Raw genomic sequence first — 18,619 nt, forward strand, 5'->3', positions numbered from 1 at the left:
TTCTAATTATCTTTCAAAAATGAATCTATGCTTCAGAGCTTACTTGAATTCTGTCTGACAAGTCTAAAATCCTTACCTCAGGCTGACGTCCCATAGGAACTACATCTGTATTTCCAAATGCATTTATAACACATTTCCTTTCATTGGTTATTCGAACCAATAATTTCACAAAAAATCAACTGTTTTAAGTTTTTCATTGTTTACATATCTTCCTTCTTTTCCTAAACTTTATAGCTGCCTCATCCCATTGAGTTTCTTTATTCGCTCATACTATATCTCTCATGTTTCAGTCCTATTTGGCATGAGCCCATATTATGGACTCATCTGTTATTTTGTCTCTAACACCTTCTTAAACCAGTCTCTAAAATCTTTTTTTCCACATTAACATGCTGTTCTTTTAACTATATTGCATTTGTATTACTTAATTAAGATCAATTTCTTCAGACTCATAGTGGTTATCTTCATTCATTTAACCCAGAAAACCCTGTATTTACTACCCACTAAATCAAATGTCACTATTATCAATGAAAATATTTATTTTCATGGCTTGGACTATACATTTTCTTATACAGTGAATGTACTCTGCTTTTCTTCTCATCCATTCAAACTGTATTATTTCTCAAAAAGAGGCTCAAACTGTACATTCCTTATGTTTTACTCAATAACACTATCTATTTTTTTCTGATCTTTTTGCCATCTTACAAACTTAACATGGGCATAGCTAGTTTTATATTGTCATTAACTGATTCATAGAATATGGATTCCTGGAGAATACTGGATTGCCTTGCACTATGTATACCTTGGGGAAGGAGTTCTGAAAAAATTCTGGAATTTTCCTGACAACATTTTCCAACAACAATCAAACAGAACCAGCAACAAATGGCAAATATATAATTGGAATAGCCACAGCTGGTCATAAAAAGAATGATGTTATCCGGTTGAGGGGCAAGATGCTAGGAGAAAATATGAAATTAAAAAAACAACCACACTGTTACTTGTTTCATTAATGAATTCATCCAGTCTACAAAGTTGGATAGAAAATGGGGCATATCTGAGATGTACCAATTATCCCAATCTGCTTCCACTATACACTGAGCATATACAATATTTCAACACTATATATATATATATATATATATATATATATATATATGTATATATATATGGATATATTTTCCTCTCTACATTATTAGAAGCTCCTCAATGATATAACTGACATTTTATTTATATATATTTTACATGTCTATATATAAAATATATTTATACATATTGCATATATAAAATACATACACTTAGGCTATTTGGTCTAGCTAGTCACATTGCTAAGGTAAAACTTATTTTTGAAAATTAAAAAATACTAGTATCTAACAATTTGAGCTGTGAAAGTGAGAGATAACATAGCTTTTACTGATGATGAAAGTGTTATTCTTACAGCAGGTCGTGGTATGGGTTTTTGTGGCTTCTTTGAACCCAGTTTCTTCATTGCATTATAGTATTTCTTCTGCTCTTCTGTCATAAAAATGTCTTGACCTCCAAAGTAAAGAAATGAAAACAAAACTTGTTTAAAATCATGTTCTTTGCTAGCTATATAATCTACCTTAGTAGCTGTGTGAAAATTGGCTCCACATTCTATTCTAATGTTGCTCATTAATATCTATATTTATAAAGATGCATATAGTCAATATATAAGTTATGCCATAGTGGTCAGTCAGATTTCTATACTGGAAATACATGTTTTGTAAGTCATCTTATAGCTAAATAAGTCTCTCAAAATAGTTTATGGATTTTACATTTTTTCTTTTTGGTGCCTGCATTTTGGAGCCAAAAGGAAAGAATATGACATGTTCAGTTCACATATTAGAGCAAAGATAAAGTTTTAGTATACTTATCTTCTTTTTCTGTTGGTTGAAATTATCTATGATGACACCAATAAAAAGATTCAGAGTAAAGAATGAACCAAAAATAATAAAGATGACAAAATAAAGGTACATGTACAGATTGTCTTCATACTTGGGTTGTAATTCTACCTACAAAATATAAAGAATGAAAGCTATTAGACCTAATACTTGTTTCATAAAAAGGACATCATGTCAGTTTTCAATTCTCAGAGCATGTCTCAATAACTGGGAATAAAATTAATTTCACCCAATAACTACTTAGATTATGAATGTATTTTATAAGCAAATACCCCAATAGGGCATGCAAAGTGAGGATTTCCTCCTCCAAAAGAATAGATGTTATGTTAAAACCTTTAAAATTTACTCTGACTCAGTTTCCTCATCTGTAAAATGGAAATAATAAAGCCTAAACCTCATATGGTAGTTGGAAGGCTAAATATAGTAGTGATATATGAAGAGTACTTAAAACAGTGCTTGGTGAATCTATAATAATAAAAGGGTAATATGCTAATTAGACCAGATGTCTTCCCAACGTCATTCCGGACGTTCTTCATGATGAAGCCAGGGCCGGAGGAAAGCCAGCCCGGGTCCCGGGTGCCAGAGGGAAGCCGGTGCCAACAGTCAGGGGAAGGAAGGCCTACTCTTGCATGAATTTTTGTGCATTGGGCCTCTAGTAGTAATATAATAGCTAAAAATAAAGGTATGATTTCTCTTACACATTTCTTATGATAGGTATGTGCGGATATAGGTATATCAGAAGGATCTCATTCTGAATATGAGTCTATTGATTCATCTTATTAAGTAGGCCTTAGGCACAGATTCTGCATGATGAATTCTCTTGTCCAGCACACTTTTGATCAAAAACAGGTGTGATAGTTGGTTTGTGCTTTGGCTGTAATCTATAGTTTAGGTCTCATAGAATATTGTTCTAACCAACTAAGTTAACCAGTCACAGGAGATAATGGATGCAGGTTATGGCCTAACATGTCATGAAATCACTTTAGAGGGTAATGGCCAACATTATTTTTCCCCCCTAATGAAATAGAATAAAATAGGAACTATCATAAATATAAAAACACCTATATTTTGATAATACTTTTATTTCATTTGTGTGTGCGTAGTAGAAAGTAATATAAAATGGCATTTTAAAATGTTTTTTCATTAAGTACAATAAATACACAAGCGTGCATAGCATATAAGTGTAAGATGTAATAAATGGTTATAAAGTGAATTTCACAACTCAGGACATTGTCAGGACCTCAGAAACCCTTGGCATATCCTTCCCAAACATAAATTCCACCATCTCCGCTAAAGGTAATCATTATCTTGACTTCTATGGTAATTTTTTTCTTGCTTTTTCTTTAGAGTCAATACCTAAGAACCTATTCTTGAACAATAAGATTAATTGTGTCTACATTTTGCATGGCAGACACATTTGTTATAGCTCTGTTATATTTTGAAGATTCATCCACATTGTTGTGCATATTATATTCATATATAATTTTTATCAACAAATAATATTCAATTATTTGTCCATTTCTACTACTTTTGAGTTGTTTACAGTTTTTGGTAATGCAAAAAAATTTATGTTTATTCTTGTACACAGATCTCCTATGTATGTGCACTAGTTTCTATAGGATATAGTTAAAAATGGAATTGCAGGATTAAAGAATATCTTAACCTTATTGAATAACTAGAAGCCAGGTGCATAAAATTTGTGCACAGGGGTGTGTGTCCCTCAGCCCAGCCTGCACCCTCTCCAATATGGGACATCCCTCTCACAATCAGGACTGCTGGCTCCCAACTGCTCACCTGCCTGCCATCCTGATTGCCCCTAACTGCTTCTGCCTGAAAGCCTGATCATCCCCTAACCACTCCCCTGCCAGCGTGATTGATGCCTAACTGCTCCCCTGCAGGTCTGGTCACCCCTAACTGCCCTCCCCTGCAGGCCTGGGTCCCCCTCAACTTCCCTTCCCTGCAGGCCCAGTCACCCCAAATTCCTTCCTCTGCCAGCCTGGTCACCTATAACTGCCATTCTCTGCAGGCTTGATCGCCCCCAACTGCCCTCCCTTACAGGCCTAGTCCCTCCCAACTGCCCTCCCCTGCTGGCCATCTTTTGGTGGCCATCTTGTGTTCACATGGGGGCAACCATCTTTGACCACATGGGGGAAGCCATCTTGTGTGTTGAAGTGATGGTCAATTTGCATATTACTCTTTTATTAGATAGGATAGAGGCCTGGTGCACGGGTGGGGGCCGGCTGGTTTGCCCTGAAGGGTGTCCTGGATCAGGGTGGGGGTTCCCTTGGGGCATGGGGCAGCCTAGGCAAGGGGCCTGTGGTGGTTTGCAGGCTGGCCACACCCCCTGGCGACCCAAGGGGAGGCCCTGGTATCTGGGATTTATTTATTTTATATAATTGAAACTTTGTAGCCTTGGGCTGAGGCCAGGGCCAGCCAGAGCAGGCGGGAAGCTTGGCTTTCTCCATTGCCGGGAAAACCCAAGCCTCCTGCTCGCTCCATGGGTGCAGCCATCTTGGTTGGGTTAATTTGCATACTCACTCCTGATTGGCTGGTGGGCATGGCTTGTGGGCATAGCAGAGGTACAGTCAATGTGCATGTTTCTCTTTTATTAGTGTAGATGTGATGATTCCTAAGGTTTTAAAGGAATATTTATCCTCTTCCCCCCCCCCCCCAATTAGCAAAGTGTAAGAGTTATTATTGCTGTTTAACCTTGGCAACACATAATACTATCAAACTTTTTAATATGCTAATCAGGTAGGTGTGCAGGTGATATCTCATTTTGGTTTAAATTTACATTTCTTTGTGGATTAATGAGAGTAAAAGTGAGCAACTTTTCATATCTTTAAGGGGCAATTAGATTCCATCTTTTGTAAAGTGCTTGAATGTCAGAGTTATATAGCAGACAATGTATGCTAAATGATTAAGATAGAAACTGAAAGTAACTTGCATGTCATGTAGGTTATTGATAAAAAAGATAGCGAGAACTTTAAATGAAGTAATCAAATAAGTAGAAAACTACTGTAGAAAGCAGTTATAAGCCCATTGTGGTCAAAAGTTCAAAAACATATTCTGCCACTTAGTGCGTTAATCCTCTTTGCTTCCATGATAAAATAGAGTTGAATGTCAAACTACATGATAAGGTTATTATTTAGGATTAAATGATAAAATGTCAAAAACTCCTTGGCATAGTACTTACAGAGATATAATGCAGGGATTTTTAGCTCTGTGCTCTCTCTATTAGTAAGGTGGAATAAAACACACACACACACACACACACATACACACACACACACACACACACACAAACAAAACAAAACAAAAAACCCCTCAGGAATTCTTTTGAGTTAAGTCTGGTTGCTGGTGCTAGGTAAATAACATTTTAACCTTAATTATCATGTTCTGGTCATATACCAGAGACCAATCTTTTTTATCTTAATGTGATTTCTTCCCTCACTGTTAATGAAATCAGCAAATTAATGAAATCAATGGAAATTGTACAAAAAAATTTCAAAAGTGTTGAAGTGTATAAGGTGACCTATGAAAGCTCTTTTCTTCTACCACAAATATCTTACTTCCCAGAGAGGAGTGCTATTAAGTTTTTTGTTTGTTTTGTATTGTTTGTTTTTCCCCACCATTAACCAGATCCCTTATATTACAAGAAAGATAAAAGCTGAAGGAAACCTACATAGATGAAGAAAGTGCCCATGAAGGCTCCTAATGCACAAATGACCATAACTATCAGAGCCAAAAATAAAATGTTTCATCTCAAATTCAATCAACAAATTTTTAAGTGCCAGGTGTCATGCTAGACACTAGAAAATATGTTAAAAGATTCACAGTGAGAAAAAAATAAGGTGAATATTCTATCTTTGTAATATAGATGTGTTCTATAAATTGACCATGGTTTTATTTTATTGACAGTATCACTAAAATACAACACTGTGAAATTACTCACTGGATCAAATTAAGCAATTTTCCCTCTAAGTAGACTTACATTTCGTGAATCAACAGCTGCATACATGATATCCATCCATCCCTTAAATGTGGCCTGTAAAAAATCACATCATTTAATTTCTTCCCCCCAAATTATAATTTTATAAAAGAAATTAAATATTAGATTGATTGACCAAGATTAATTTAAACCAGGTATATATAATAATTTAGACTTAATATCTAAACTCTTTGGGCAATGTTTTATAATATATGGTTTGGAAATACTTCCACTTTATATTCTTCTATTTAATTAACATCTTTAATTAAACCCTGATAAATTATAACAACATGCTATTATAAAAGCAATTATTAACAACCTTTTTATCTGATGTTCCTAACATGAAATTTGATGAAATAATTTTATGTATATAGTACTAGCATGAAACAAGTTGAAAAGTATGGTGAATTGTTTGATATTAATGCTTTTTTCCTTATGTTTTCTGTTCTAACAGGTATTATCACTAATATGAATCATGATGGTTTATTCCTGAAAATCTCCTCCATATTGTTGAATATACTATTTTGAGGCACTATTCTATAAGAAGGAGTTTCTTAATCTGAAACAAACTTTATATTCAATTGCAATTTACTTTTTCAAACATTTACTTTTTTGTGTGAACACAGTAATCCTAAAAACAAGTCTTGTACATGTTTTTCAGTTCTTTAATGCCACAGGGTCTTCCCTCTAATATTCATATAGTGTTGGGAATTGTATGGGTGGGTCATCTCTTGGAGCATGTGGACATAATTTAGGGTGGTCACTTGAAAAGTTGCACTAATTGCTATGAATTGATAGTGACATAATAGACTTGATAGGAAAGTTTTCATTTGCAAGAGAGTAATTCTCCTCTCTGAAAGTGTTCAAGCAGCAGGCAGGAACATGGGAATGAGATAGCAGTCTGTATGAAGGATGTAAAGGTGGGGAGTTTTGGCTAGGGTGGTGGTGAAGTGTGGGTGGGTGAGGACTTGTATCTCTTCTCAGGTACCTGAGAAAGAGTACAGAAATCTACCACCCTAACCCCACCCTGCGGCCTGTGCCTCTACTTTCTCAGAGTAGGGATGGGGAAAACAATGGGAACCCACAAAGAAATCTCAATAACAAAGAACTGTTACTGGGGTCTAATGTACAGCCTGGGAGATGATAAACTTTGCAGAGCAGTCCACTTTCAACATAGTGAAGACAGTTCAGTAATTTTTGAGGAAGAATCTATACAGATGGAACTAAAGAAGTATGTATTTATGAATACAGAAAAAAATTTACATTCACTTTAATAATACATCACAGAGTAATAAAGTGGTTACTTACTACTTGAAGCAGAGAAAGATATCCAAGTCCTACATTATCAAAGTTTACTTTCACATTTTTCCACCGAGCAGTTTGATTGCTCTCTATGAGGGCTTTACATTCGCTGTAGTTGTTGACCACATTTACATCAAAGATTTCTCCAGTGGTGTAGTTAATACAATGATAAAACTTGCCGGCAAAGAGATTCACTCCCATGATACTGAATATTAGCCAAAAGATCAGACAAACCAGAAGTACATTCATTATGGATGGAATGGCTCCTAAAAGAGCATTGACAACAACCTGACATGAGAAGGAAAAATAGGTGAAAAGTCAACAACAAATATTTACTTATGGTTACCTATTTTTAAACGCTATGAAAAGAACAACAGTCAAATGAGAGAAAATATATATGTTCTTCAAGTTACATACAAGGCAGAAACTAGTCTCTAGTAGCTCCAACTAAAATGTTTAATTAAACTTCAGAATAGTATAAAATCTATTTTATGTTGTAGAATGTTTTGCCAAGTGGTAAGGCAATCTGCATATCAAACTGTCACCAAAGGATGGGACTAATCATAAATGCAAAAAATAATTAAGAGTACAAATAATGACATGACTACAGAAGTAATGTAATCATGTGAATGTCACAATTTTTAAAAATCATGCCAACCATAACATTTAATATCCAAAATCTGAGAGTAAAAGAGAACACTTGAGGGTCAGTTTCCAGGGTGAAAGGGAATACTAATGATAAGCATTCTGAGAAAGCAAGTATAAGGCGGGACTGTCACAAGCAATGTAGTATAGGGTCACCCTACATAGAAAAACTGGAGCAAAGAGAGCGAAGCATGGAGATTGAACATGTGAGGAGGAGAAAGAGTTTGGAAGTCAGGAGATCTGTATTCTAGTTTGTATCACTAATTAGCTATGCACCTTTGAACAAGTTATGTAACTTTTCTGGTCCTAGGGATCCTCCTTTGCGGAATTCCTTTAAAAAAATAAATGAAAGTAAGTTTTACAGAACTTATTACAGTGTTAAGTTACTACCAGAATTTCAACTCTCATAATTCAGAGGTACTTTGTCTTGACACTTAATTTATTTTTTTATTTATTTCAGAGAGGAAAGGAGAGGGAGAGATAGAAACATCAATGATAGAGAATCATTGATCAGCTGCCTCCTGCAAGCCCCCTACTGGGGATGGAGGCTGCAACCTGGGCATGTGCCCTGACCAGGATTTGAAGCGTGACCTCCGGGTTCATAGGTCGACGCTCAACCACTGAACCATGCAGGCCAGGTGACACTTAATTTTTAAGTTCACCATAGGAAATGCTCTACTATGCAAATGTGAGAAGATATTGGTTAATACAATTATATATTTTTTAAAAAGCTAGGTAGCAAAAAACAACACATGTGTTTTCTAATACATTTAAATCTATAAAAGTATTAAGGATTTAGGTGCATACATATGCAAATTTGATTAAAAAATAGGAAAATTATTCTAGTACTGAAAGTTTGATTGCATTTTTACAAGAAAAACGTCTACTGTAAAAACAGCAATTGTGCCCGGCCAGCGTGACTCAGTGGTTGAGCATTGACCTATGAACCAGGAGGTCATGGTTTAGTCCCATGCCGGATTGTGGGCTAAATTCCCAGAAACATTGATGTTTCTATCTCTCTCTCCCTCTTCTTTCCTCTCTGAAATCAATAAAAAATATATTTTAAAAAACCCACAGCGATTTAAATTGGTAAAATGAAAAGAATTTAGAGGCTAGTAATTAGTTTCCATGCAACTGTATGTGCACAAACACACAGATACACATATCTACCCTTATCATCCAAACAATGTTGTGTTTGAAATATTGATAGGAAGTCCCAAGTATTTTCAAATATCACAAAAAAATCATTTTTAAAAGTTCCTTTTTAAATAACGAAATCCACTATGACACAGCCTCATTTCCTCAGTGCTGAGGGCATGTGGTCTCAGGTTTTGTGCCCCAGGGTTGACAAATGATAAGCACAAATTCCTTCCTGTTCTTTGTACCACCTTTCTAAATGAGTGATAGATTTCCACAGTTGACCTACTTTTCAGCCATCTCAGCCTGTGTTTCAAATCTAAGAGGCCAGATCTGGACTTTGAATGGCTCAAAACACGTCAGTCACAGGGAGCAATGAAGAAATGATGGGAAATGACTTGTTTAAATTACAGTGAGTGGGATTTCCTACACATTTATAAATGGAATAAACATCATTTATCTTGACTCACATCAGAAGCCTCCACAACATGATAGAGATTTCCCACAGAGTGAAAAAATCTAGTAAGGAACAAGCACTTAGAAATTATAGTCTGTGAGTGTCCCCAGCAATGACAAATATTATTGATTGACTGGTTATGTCAGTATGAATGTAGAAGACACAAACTTTCCATGGATGTGTCATTTCTAAGGTACAAAATGTCTGTCTGTTCTTGCTTATAATTTCAAAAAATTCTAAAGCATTTGGTCTTACCCTCATTCCTTCAAAGCGGGATAAGGCTCGCAATGGCCTCAGAGCTCTTAGTGTCCTGAGGGATTTGATGGCACCAAGTTCTGAGTAACCCAAGGCATTTGCAGTCAAGCTAACCAAGGAGACCTATACAGAAAAAGCAACACAATTTTCTTATTTACAGACAAAAACGCTTACACAGTTCAACAGTTCAACCTTGCTCTATGCCAGTGGTCGGCAAACTGCGGCTCGGGAGCCACATGAGTTTGCCGACCACTGGGATAGGGGCTTAATCACAAGGAACAACAACAGCCTGTAATTATTGGAATCGAGAGTCTAGGTCAGTGGTCGGCAAACTCATTAGTCAACAGAGCGGCAAACCGCGGCTCACGAGCCGCATGTGGCTCGTGAGCCGCAGTTTGCCGACCACTGCTATGCAATAAACAAGTAGTTCTCAAACTTCCCCGAGTATCAAAATCACCTGGAGGGCTTGTTGAAACAGAAAGGTCCTGGCAGAGTCTGATTCAATAGGTTTGAGGTGGGGTCTGATAATTTGCGTTGCCTAACATTTATAGGTGAATCTAATGATAGGGATTGGTGAGCCACACTTTTAGAACCACTATCATAAATTTACAAAAAAGAAAAAAACTATGCAGGTTCTCTTTCCAAGAATCTTGACACGAACATTTTTGTAAATTAAGTGTAAAGCAAGAAAAATAATGGCACAGATATGCAATCTCCATCTATGTAGCTGTAAAACTTTATCATTCCTCATGCTATTTAACAGACCTTGAAAGGAAAATTAAAGCTTGGTACAAGTACACAAGTAACTGCAAAACACTGGTGAATCGGAACATAAACTCATTCAGAATGATCTTGGCCTCTACACAGTGGCTTTGTTTTTATGTAAATTTTAGTGTGAGGGTGTAAAGGCATTAATTAGCTCAAATCTATAATAATAAAACCGTAATATGCTAATTAGACCAGACAGCCGAAAGACCTTCCAGACATCCTTCCAGAAAACCTTCTGGATGAAGCCAGAGCTGTGAAGGCCGAGGCAAGCCTCCGAGGCTGCGAGGGCCGAGTCCTGTTGCACGAATTTTGTGCATTGGGCCTCTAGTTAATTTATAAAAGCTGAGATTTTAGTATAAGTAATTAGAAATTGTCAAAACAATGTTTTCTTTAATCATGTGTACAGATGACTAATGTAGTTGGTATAGTTTTAAAGTCTCAGCTGACAAAAAAGGTAAGGACTGTCACAGGTGACACAGAAATATCTGACTTCCATTGAAAATACACAGGAAACTCATTAAAATTATGTAAGCTAAATATATATATTTATTCTCCTAAATATATATATTTATATATTTCAAAAGCAGATAAATAAAAATAGATGTATAATATAGTTTTAAAACTATGGCATTAATAGATATTTGAAAAATATATTTTTTAAGAAAAATACTAGTAAGTGAAACAAAACATTTTTACAATAAAATGACATTCAAACTTATTTTGCACATGTAATCTAAAATAGCAAAACTTCTAAATTCGGAATAAAATTGAGCTATAAAATATTATTTAAGTGTGCTATATATTTTTCCTAAAATCTAAACTTCTAGGCTTTGTTAGTCTCCTCCTCACAGATAATTTAAACATTAAGTTCCACATTGTCTTTGGCCTCTAAATAATCCCCATTTTATTCCATGCATCAGTTATACCTCCACCAAATTTCTCTCCCTCAAAGAGTGAGCTTTCCTTGTTATTTTACATAGACAATCTTCGATGGATTCTACTTTATTAAATCACTAGTGGCCTGGTGCATGAAATTCATGCATGGGGGGAGGGTGTCCCTCAGCCCAGCCTGCACCTTCTCCAGTCTGGGACATCCCTCTTGCATTCGGGACCGCTGGCTACTAACTGCTCACCTGCCTGCCTGCCTGATTGCCCCTACCCACTCTGCCTGCCGGCCTGCTCACCCCCAACTGCCCTCACCTCCTGGCCTGATTGTCCCTAACTGCCTCTGCGTCGGCCCCACCACCATGGCTTTGTCCAGAAGGACTCCCGGTCTAATTAGCATATTACCTTTTTATTGCTGTAGATAGGTCTAAATCTTCTTGGATGGCATCTCAGGTTCTCTAAACTCTTCTCCACCTTACCTTTCCTATCTTATCTTCCATTTGCAGAATACTTTCCCTCACTCTGTAACACTGTGCTTACCCTCCAGCACTGCTTGTTTCTTAAACAGGCCCTGTGGGCAGGCATCAGTGTCTGAGCATCTTGTTGCCCCTCACCTCATCTGTACCTGCTGACATTCTCCTCCTTTAAACTCTAGCTCACACTGCACTGCCCTTAAGACTTTCCTTCTCCCTCAGTGAAGTGAATGGACTAATACACATGTCATCTTCTAGTTGAATACCTATCGACAACTATCAGTTCCCATAGGCCCAGAAAAATGATATTCACATTAGTTTCTTCAATAACAAAATAGATGATTAATAAATATATCAATATAAGGCAAAGTATTGTTTAGTTTAATATTCTCAAACTAATTGTTGTTGTTTTTTTAAATCCAAGAAGGTAAATATCAGGATATGTTAGGTAACATGAACACCAGCTACAGGACAACTAGATTTCTCTAAGGATTTCTTTATATTCAGGTAGTATTGACTTAATGCCTTTATTATTATACTAGAGGCCCGGTGCACAAAATTTGTGCAGGGGGCGGGGGATGGGGATCCCTCAGCCTGGCCTGCACCCTCTCGCAATCCAGGACATTTCAGGGGATATCCAACTGCTGGTTTAGGCCCAATCTCACAGGGATCCCTGCTGATCAGGCCTAAACTGACAGTCGGACATCCTTCTCTCAATCTGGGACTGCTGGCTCCTAACTGCTCTCCTGCCTGCCTGACTGCCCCTAATCACTCTGCCTGCCTGCCTGATCACCCCTAACTGTTCACCAGCCTACCTGATCGCCCCTAACCACTCACCTGTCTGCCTGATCGCCCCTAACCACTCGCCTGCCTGCCTAATTGCCCCTAACTGCTTGCTGGGGGACGGGCCCATCCAGGGCAAGGGGCCGTGGTTGTTCTGGTCTCTGGTCGTTTCACCATTTCAGTCTTTGGGTTTTTATTATACATTATAGTATGTTAAATGTAAGATGTTTTATTATACATTTATCAAATATCTTAACCATATAAAGATAATAAGGAAAAGAAAAAGTGTTATACAAATAAAAAATGGTATAGTTTTGGTATATTTTTTCATTTTTTGTAATGTCTAAACATATGGATTTTAAATATTATTTATTGTCATTTTATTGCCAGAAAATTTTTGATGTGATTTTGTAATTTTATATGGTATATTTAATAGTAGATTTGCTTCAGGCAGATTAGGAAAAAAATAAAACAAATATATTTTTCTCTGCTAAATGCAAAGAACTCTCTTTGTCTCTTACATAATTTTTTCTTGTGTTCAGTGATTAGAAAGGTCATAGTGGATTAAAAATTATTTTTTTACCTAAAACTGTAAAAAATAATTTTCTTCAAGAAAATGTCTATTTTTCTCTTTTGCTAACATGATATTTAAATTTTATATATCAAAATATGTCCTTAATTACCAAGAAATTATTAAAATTAATAGAATATTATCTTTATAATGCACTATTAAACACATTGTGCTTTCTTGAAAATTCAGTTTTCTTCCTCTATGTTGATGGTGATCATCAATCTGTTCCCTTCCCCACATCCTCATTCCCTGTGCTCACCAGCTCCCCTAGACTTTATTTTTATTATAATCCTTTATTGTTGAAAGTATTACATATGTCCCCTTTCCTCCCCATTGACACCCTCCAGCCCCCCGCCCTCCAGCCCAGGCCTTTAGCACCCTATTGCCTGTGTGCATGGGCCATGCATATATGCCTACAAGGTCTTTGGTTGATTACCCCCCACCCATCCACCCTCCTCTGCCTTCCCTCTGAGATTCCACACTCTGTTCCATGCTTCTATGTCCATGCTTCTATCCACATCTGCTTATTTTGTTACTTAGATTGCACATGTGAGTACCATCATGTGATACTTGTCTTTTTCTGACTGGCTTATTTCACTTAGCATGATACTCTCCAGGTCCCTCCATGAGGTCTCAAAAGGTAAGAGAACCTTCTTTTTCACTGCTGCATAGTATTCCATGGTACAAATGTATCACAGCTTTTTTATCCACTCATCTACTGATGGGCACTTGGGCTATTTCCAGATCTTAGCAATTGTAAATTGTGCTGCTATGGACATATCCCCTAGACTTGTCTAGACAAAAAGCCTTTAAATTCCTTTCCATTCTGAATGAATTAATAATTTGAAAGGCATTTAAGAAGTAAATCTCCAAAATGAAATAAACATGATTTAAAACTTTTTTGTTCAGTATGATCTCACATTTGTGAATAAAAGATGAGATGTTCCTCAAACTTCTCACTCAGAAATCAGGAGTAACATCATGTTCAATGTTTTAAAGCCTCTTATACTCTGGTTCTCCATCTTACTTTATTTTCAACACCAATGCAGTTTAATAAACCTTAAAATAATTAGTTCATAGCCAATCTCTTTCAACCATCATACAAATCAAGAAGTGTCTCTTGCTATTTGGACTTTCACATTTCTTTGTAATTAGTAAACCATCTTTGGGACAAGCACTTCTCAACAGTCTCTGGTGATAACAAAGATGCTAATGTCAAAGATGTGAATAATTTAAATACATTTATTGTATTAAATGTGAGAGTGAAAAAAGCAAACTATATTAACATATTATTTGTATAGCTTCGAATGTTAAATATTAATTTGAAGCTAAATCAATAATGATAATAACATAGCATTTGACTGCTGTTTCACCTATGAAAGTATATGTATTTAAGTTGGCCAAAAAAAAATAAAAATAAAAAAGGTTTGGGGACTTTGTATCATTGGGAAAATAGAAATCACCGTTTATATTTGGGCCCATGCAGACAGTATTGATGGAGTGCTCACTATATATATATGCTAAGCATCACTGGGAGGACTAACATGTAGCACAAGCATGTCAAACTCAGCCCACGGGCCGCATGTGGCCCAAAATGAATATTATTGCAACCCAGCCAAAATAACGGTACTTAAGAAATATTTTAATAAAAATTTCATAACTTAATTTTTATAATATCCTGTTATACATAATTATTAATAACAAACTACAATGTTCGCTAATGACTGACTACTATAATCGTGTTGCATTCATTTTCCTTACCCGCCTTGCATGCAGGCACACCATTTCTCTCCACTAATACTAGCAGCGAATATTTTAGCAGCAGATGGCCATGTTATTAGTCTTGGACTGACTTGTTTGGTGTGTGCAACAGGAAACATTTCATTTTTGGAGAACAAGAAAAATAGGTTTATTTGCATTACGCTTATTAATTTGTGCAGTTATTCAGTGTCTGGTAAGTTAATGTTCAAGAAAAAATATTAATTTTTATTAAAATGTTCTATTATTTTATGTTAACGATTACTCATTTATTTCAGTCCTATGTATTCAGCACATCTCTATCGAAATAAAACTACGTTTCTATGAATATTGAACTTTTTGTTTTTTTGCAGCCCACATAAACTTAAACCTTGTTTATTTGGCCCGTGTTAGCCTTTGAGTTTGACATGTTTGATGTATCATCACATGCCAAAGGAATGAAACAGTGACAAATACTCACATCCACAATCAAAAAATCTAGCCAGCACCAGGCATTGGTAAAATACATTTGGAAACCATATGCAACCCACTTGAGAAGCATTTCCAGGATGAATATGTAAGTGAAAACTTTGTCAGCATATTCTAATATGGTCTTAATTGTTTTTCGCTGTTCAATATATATATCTTCAAAGGCCTGTAAGGAAAAAAGTCCAATTAAATTTCATGTACTAACTGTCGCTAATTGATAGCTTATTAGAAAATACGTGCTGCAAACTTCTTCTCAGGTGCCCCCGCTGGAAGCCTTCGTGTTTTCCATAGCTGCATTTTGTGTTCGTTATCTATATGCAAATGACTGCTGCCTACGCATTTCAGTCAACCAATACATTAAAATAATTTTAAAATTTTAGCATCAGTACCTAAAAAAAACTTAAGTTTTTTTTACTACCAGCTGCTTCTCTCTATAGCAGAAAGTCACCACAAGTAGACTCACTTCATTTAGTGCAGTCACTGGGATGTACCCTCTCACTAATGCAAATGTAAAGCAATGAGCTCCATTAGCCTGGGGAAGGACACTGGACTATAACCTCTCACTTTCTCCTCTCTCTCTCTCTCTCTCTCTCTCTCTCTCTCTCTCTCTCTCTCACCCCCCCCCCCCCACACACACACAGTGTCTATGCTCCCTATGCCATCATTTTGCAGAGTTCTTCAGAAAGGGTTGGGGACTCATTTACAGGAGTCCCTGGGACATCTGGAATGAAAAGAGCAATTATCTAACTCAATCCCCTTACAGGAAGAACTATGAGGGTAACCTGGTGGTCTGGAAGAATGACAAAGAAAAAAATGTCTTTTTTGAAGAAAAAGGGAATCTGAGCTTGTGACCACAGCTTAGCACCAGGGCCTAAAAACTTTCAGCTCAATTTATAGCTGAAGGTGGAAGCTGCTCAGAAGCCAGCCTGTTGATGTACTTCCTTGAGCTTTGACTGGATGTGCTTGAGAACCAAGAGCTACTACAACAAGGACACTAGTCACTGATGAGATTCAGGGTTGTCTTTCCACTTGGCACTAAAACACAGGGCTGACCCTCTTTGTTCTGAGGACATGGCAGGATGCAGGATTGTCAATTAAATCAGAGGTGGGCTTAGAGGTCTCCAGATACAATGCCACATCCTTATATTAAAATCAATTCACCAAACACTACTATCTAACTGAAAAAAACAGTACAAATGCAACCATGTTTGTATCACCAAATAGGAAAATTGGTCACACTTTTTATTACTTTAATCAGTATTCTGACCAAATTGATCATTCCACTGAATGAAATCAGACATAAAATAAATTCGTAATGCTTTCACTTGGCTACTAGTCAGAATCATGTCAGTGTACTATTTACCATTCACTATGGTTGGCACTAGTGAATCAGCACGAACAAGACAGGTGAGTTCCCTGCAGCAATGGAGTTACATTACATAGTTTGATATTCAGCAGATAATCCCACATCATACCTGCATATTCATTCTTAGTAAGAACTGTCTCTGTTGAGTGAAAGTAAAAAAGTTCCTTTTTTAGATATTACAAAAACCATAGTGTTCTGAGTTTGATTCATTCAGAGGCCTATTCCAGAACAATAAATTTATTGAGCCTATTTATTGAGCCTCTCACAACTATGCTAAAAATATCACACAATGTCTCTCATCCTCACCAACAACTTATTGTAAAAACATGAAATAGGAGGTTCATCAAGAGGAAAGGTAAAGGAGCAGATCATATGTCACTTACCAGTGCCCCACTGCTGAGCAGAATCATGAAGACAATGAAGGTTTCAAACCAGTTATGCTCCACTATTTTATAGCAAGTTTTTCTCAAGTTCCACCAGAGTTTTCCTTTGCCTTCTTCTATGCTTATCTGGCAACACTTAAACTTCCGTACACAGTCTAAAATATGTTAAAGTAAAGGAAGAAAAAGAAAATACTCTTTGATTGTGTACATTTGTGTTGGTGGGAGATTCATCTATATTATTATCTGACAACTGGTAAATGACTTCCATTTTTTAAGATGGCTTCCACTTACAGAAATAGAAATCATCTATAATGTTTTTCAATAACTCATTCCACACATTTTTTATGTTTATGGGACTATTACATTGGATTATATTGCATTATAAAGACATAGAAAAACAGACAGAAAATTAAAATCACCAGAAGTTGATAATTTCATACATATGTGGATATTTGTACATTTGAATTCTAATTATTTCACTTAATAGTATAATATAAACATTTCCTTTTAAAAAATAAATGTTTTTATTGCTTTTAGAGAGAGAGAGAGGAAGAGGGAGAGAGAGAGGCAGAGCCAGAGAGAGAGAGAGAGAGAGAGAGAGAGAGAGGGAGAGAGAGAGAGAGAGAGGAGAGAAACATTGAATGAGAGAGAAACATTGATCAGTTGCCTCTTGCACATATCCCAACTGGAGATCGAACCTGCAATCTGGGCATGTGCCCTGATGGGGAATCAAACCAGCAACCCTCAGGTGCATGGGACCATGCCCAAACACCAAGCCACACCGGCCAGGGCCAATATTTCCTTTTTAATTGTAAGTAAATAGAATATGAAAGGTTTCACAATACCTCTAAATAAGATTACCAGACTTAACAAGAATTTATATAATCATTCCACTATTATTGAATATTTATGTAGCTTTAATTCTGGCTATTATTAGCAATAATGTAATAAATACCTTTGTGTAATTTGTGGACTACTAGATCAAAGCCTTGTCAACAAATATTTATTGAATATCTGTTGTATTCAAGGACTTATATTGAACAAATTATAATACTAGAATGTTTAAGACATAGCCTTGCACTAAAAACAATGTGCATTTTAAGCAGGAGAGATTCTATAATTACAAAAAGCAATAATTATCACAAATAAATAAGGTATTGTGAGAGTTTGTGGGCAGAGATTAATTTCTGATATTGAGCTTTATGGAGGTAATGGATTTGAGATGAGATTTTAAAAGATGTGTAAGAACCAGTTCTAGTACCTGGAGCTGTAAGGAATGCAGAAACAATGATAAAAGTGGAACTTGGTGAGATGAATGCCTGGAAGTTACATGACAGAGAGGATTAGGAATCAAGACTAGAAAAGACACTGAGAGCTAAAATCTGAAAAGAAGACCTGAATGAGAAAATTTAAATTTTATCTGCTGTCTAATAGGGGAAACATTGAAGGGTTTTTCTGGTA

General features: G+C 36.3%; 1 protein-coding gene across 6 annotated transcripts in view; it reads right to left on the minus strand.

Moving 5' to 3' along the window:
* Window positions 1-18,619, minus strand: part of LOC308247757 (sodium channel protein type 2 subunit alpha) — a 129,826-nt gene that overhangs the window by 17,173 nt on the left and 94,034 nt on the right. For all 6 annotated transcript variants that reach the window (XM_080667277.1, XM_080667275.1, XM_080667276.1 and 3 more), the window contains 7 exons: window positions 17,159-17,313; window positions 15,402-15,575; window positions 9,704-9,826; window positions 7,216-7,497; window positions 5,911-5,964; window positions 1,890-2,027; window positions 1,433-1,537 (listed from right to left, as the gene is read on the minus strand). In XM_080667277.1, the coding sequence (XP_080523403.1) occupies window positions 1,433-1,537; window positions 1,890-2,027; window positions 5,911-5,964; window positions 7,216-7,497; window positions 9,704-9,826; window positions 15,402-15,575; window positions 17,159-17,313 (1,031 nt within the window). The remainder of the gene's footprint in view (window positions 1-1,432; window positions 1,538-1,889; window positions 2,028-5,910; window positions 5,965-7,215; window positions 7,498-9,703; window positions 9,827-15,401; window positions 15,576-17,158; window positions 17,314-18,619) is intronic.

Source organism: Plecotus auritus, assembly GCF_963455305.1.
Source record: "Plecotus auritus genome assembly, chromosome: 5".
NCBI lineage: Eukaryota > Metazoa > Chordata > Mammalia > Chiroptera > Vespertilionidae > Plecotus > Plecotus auritus.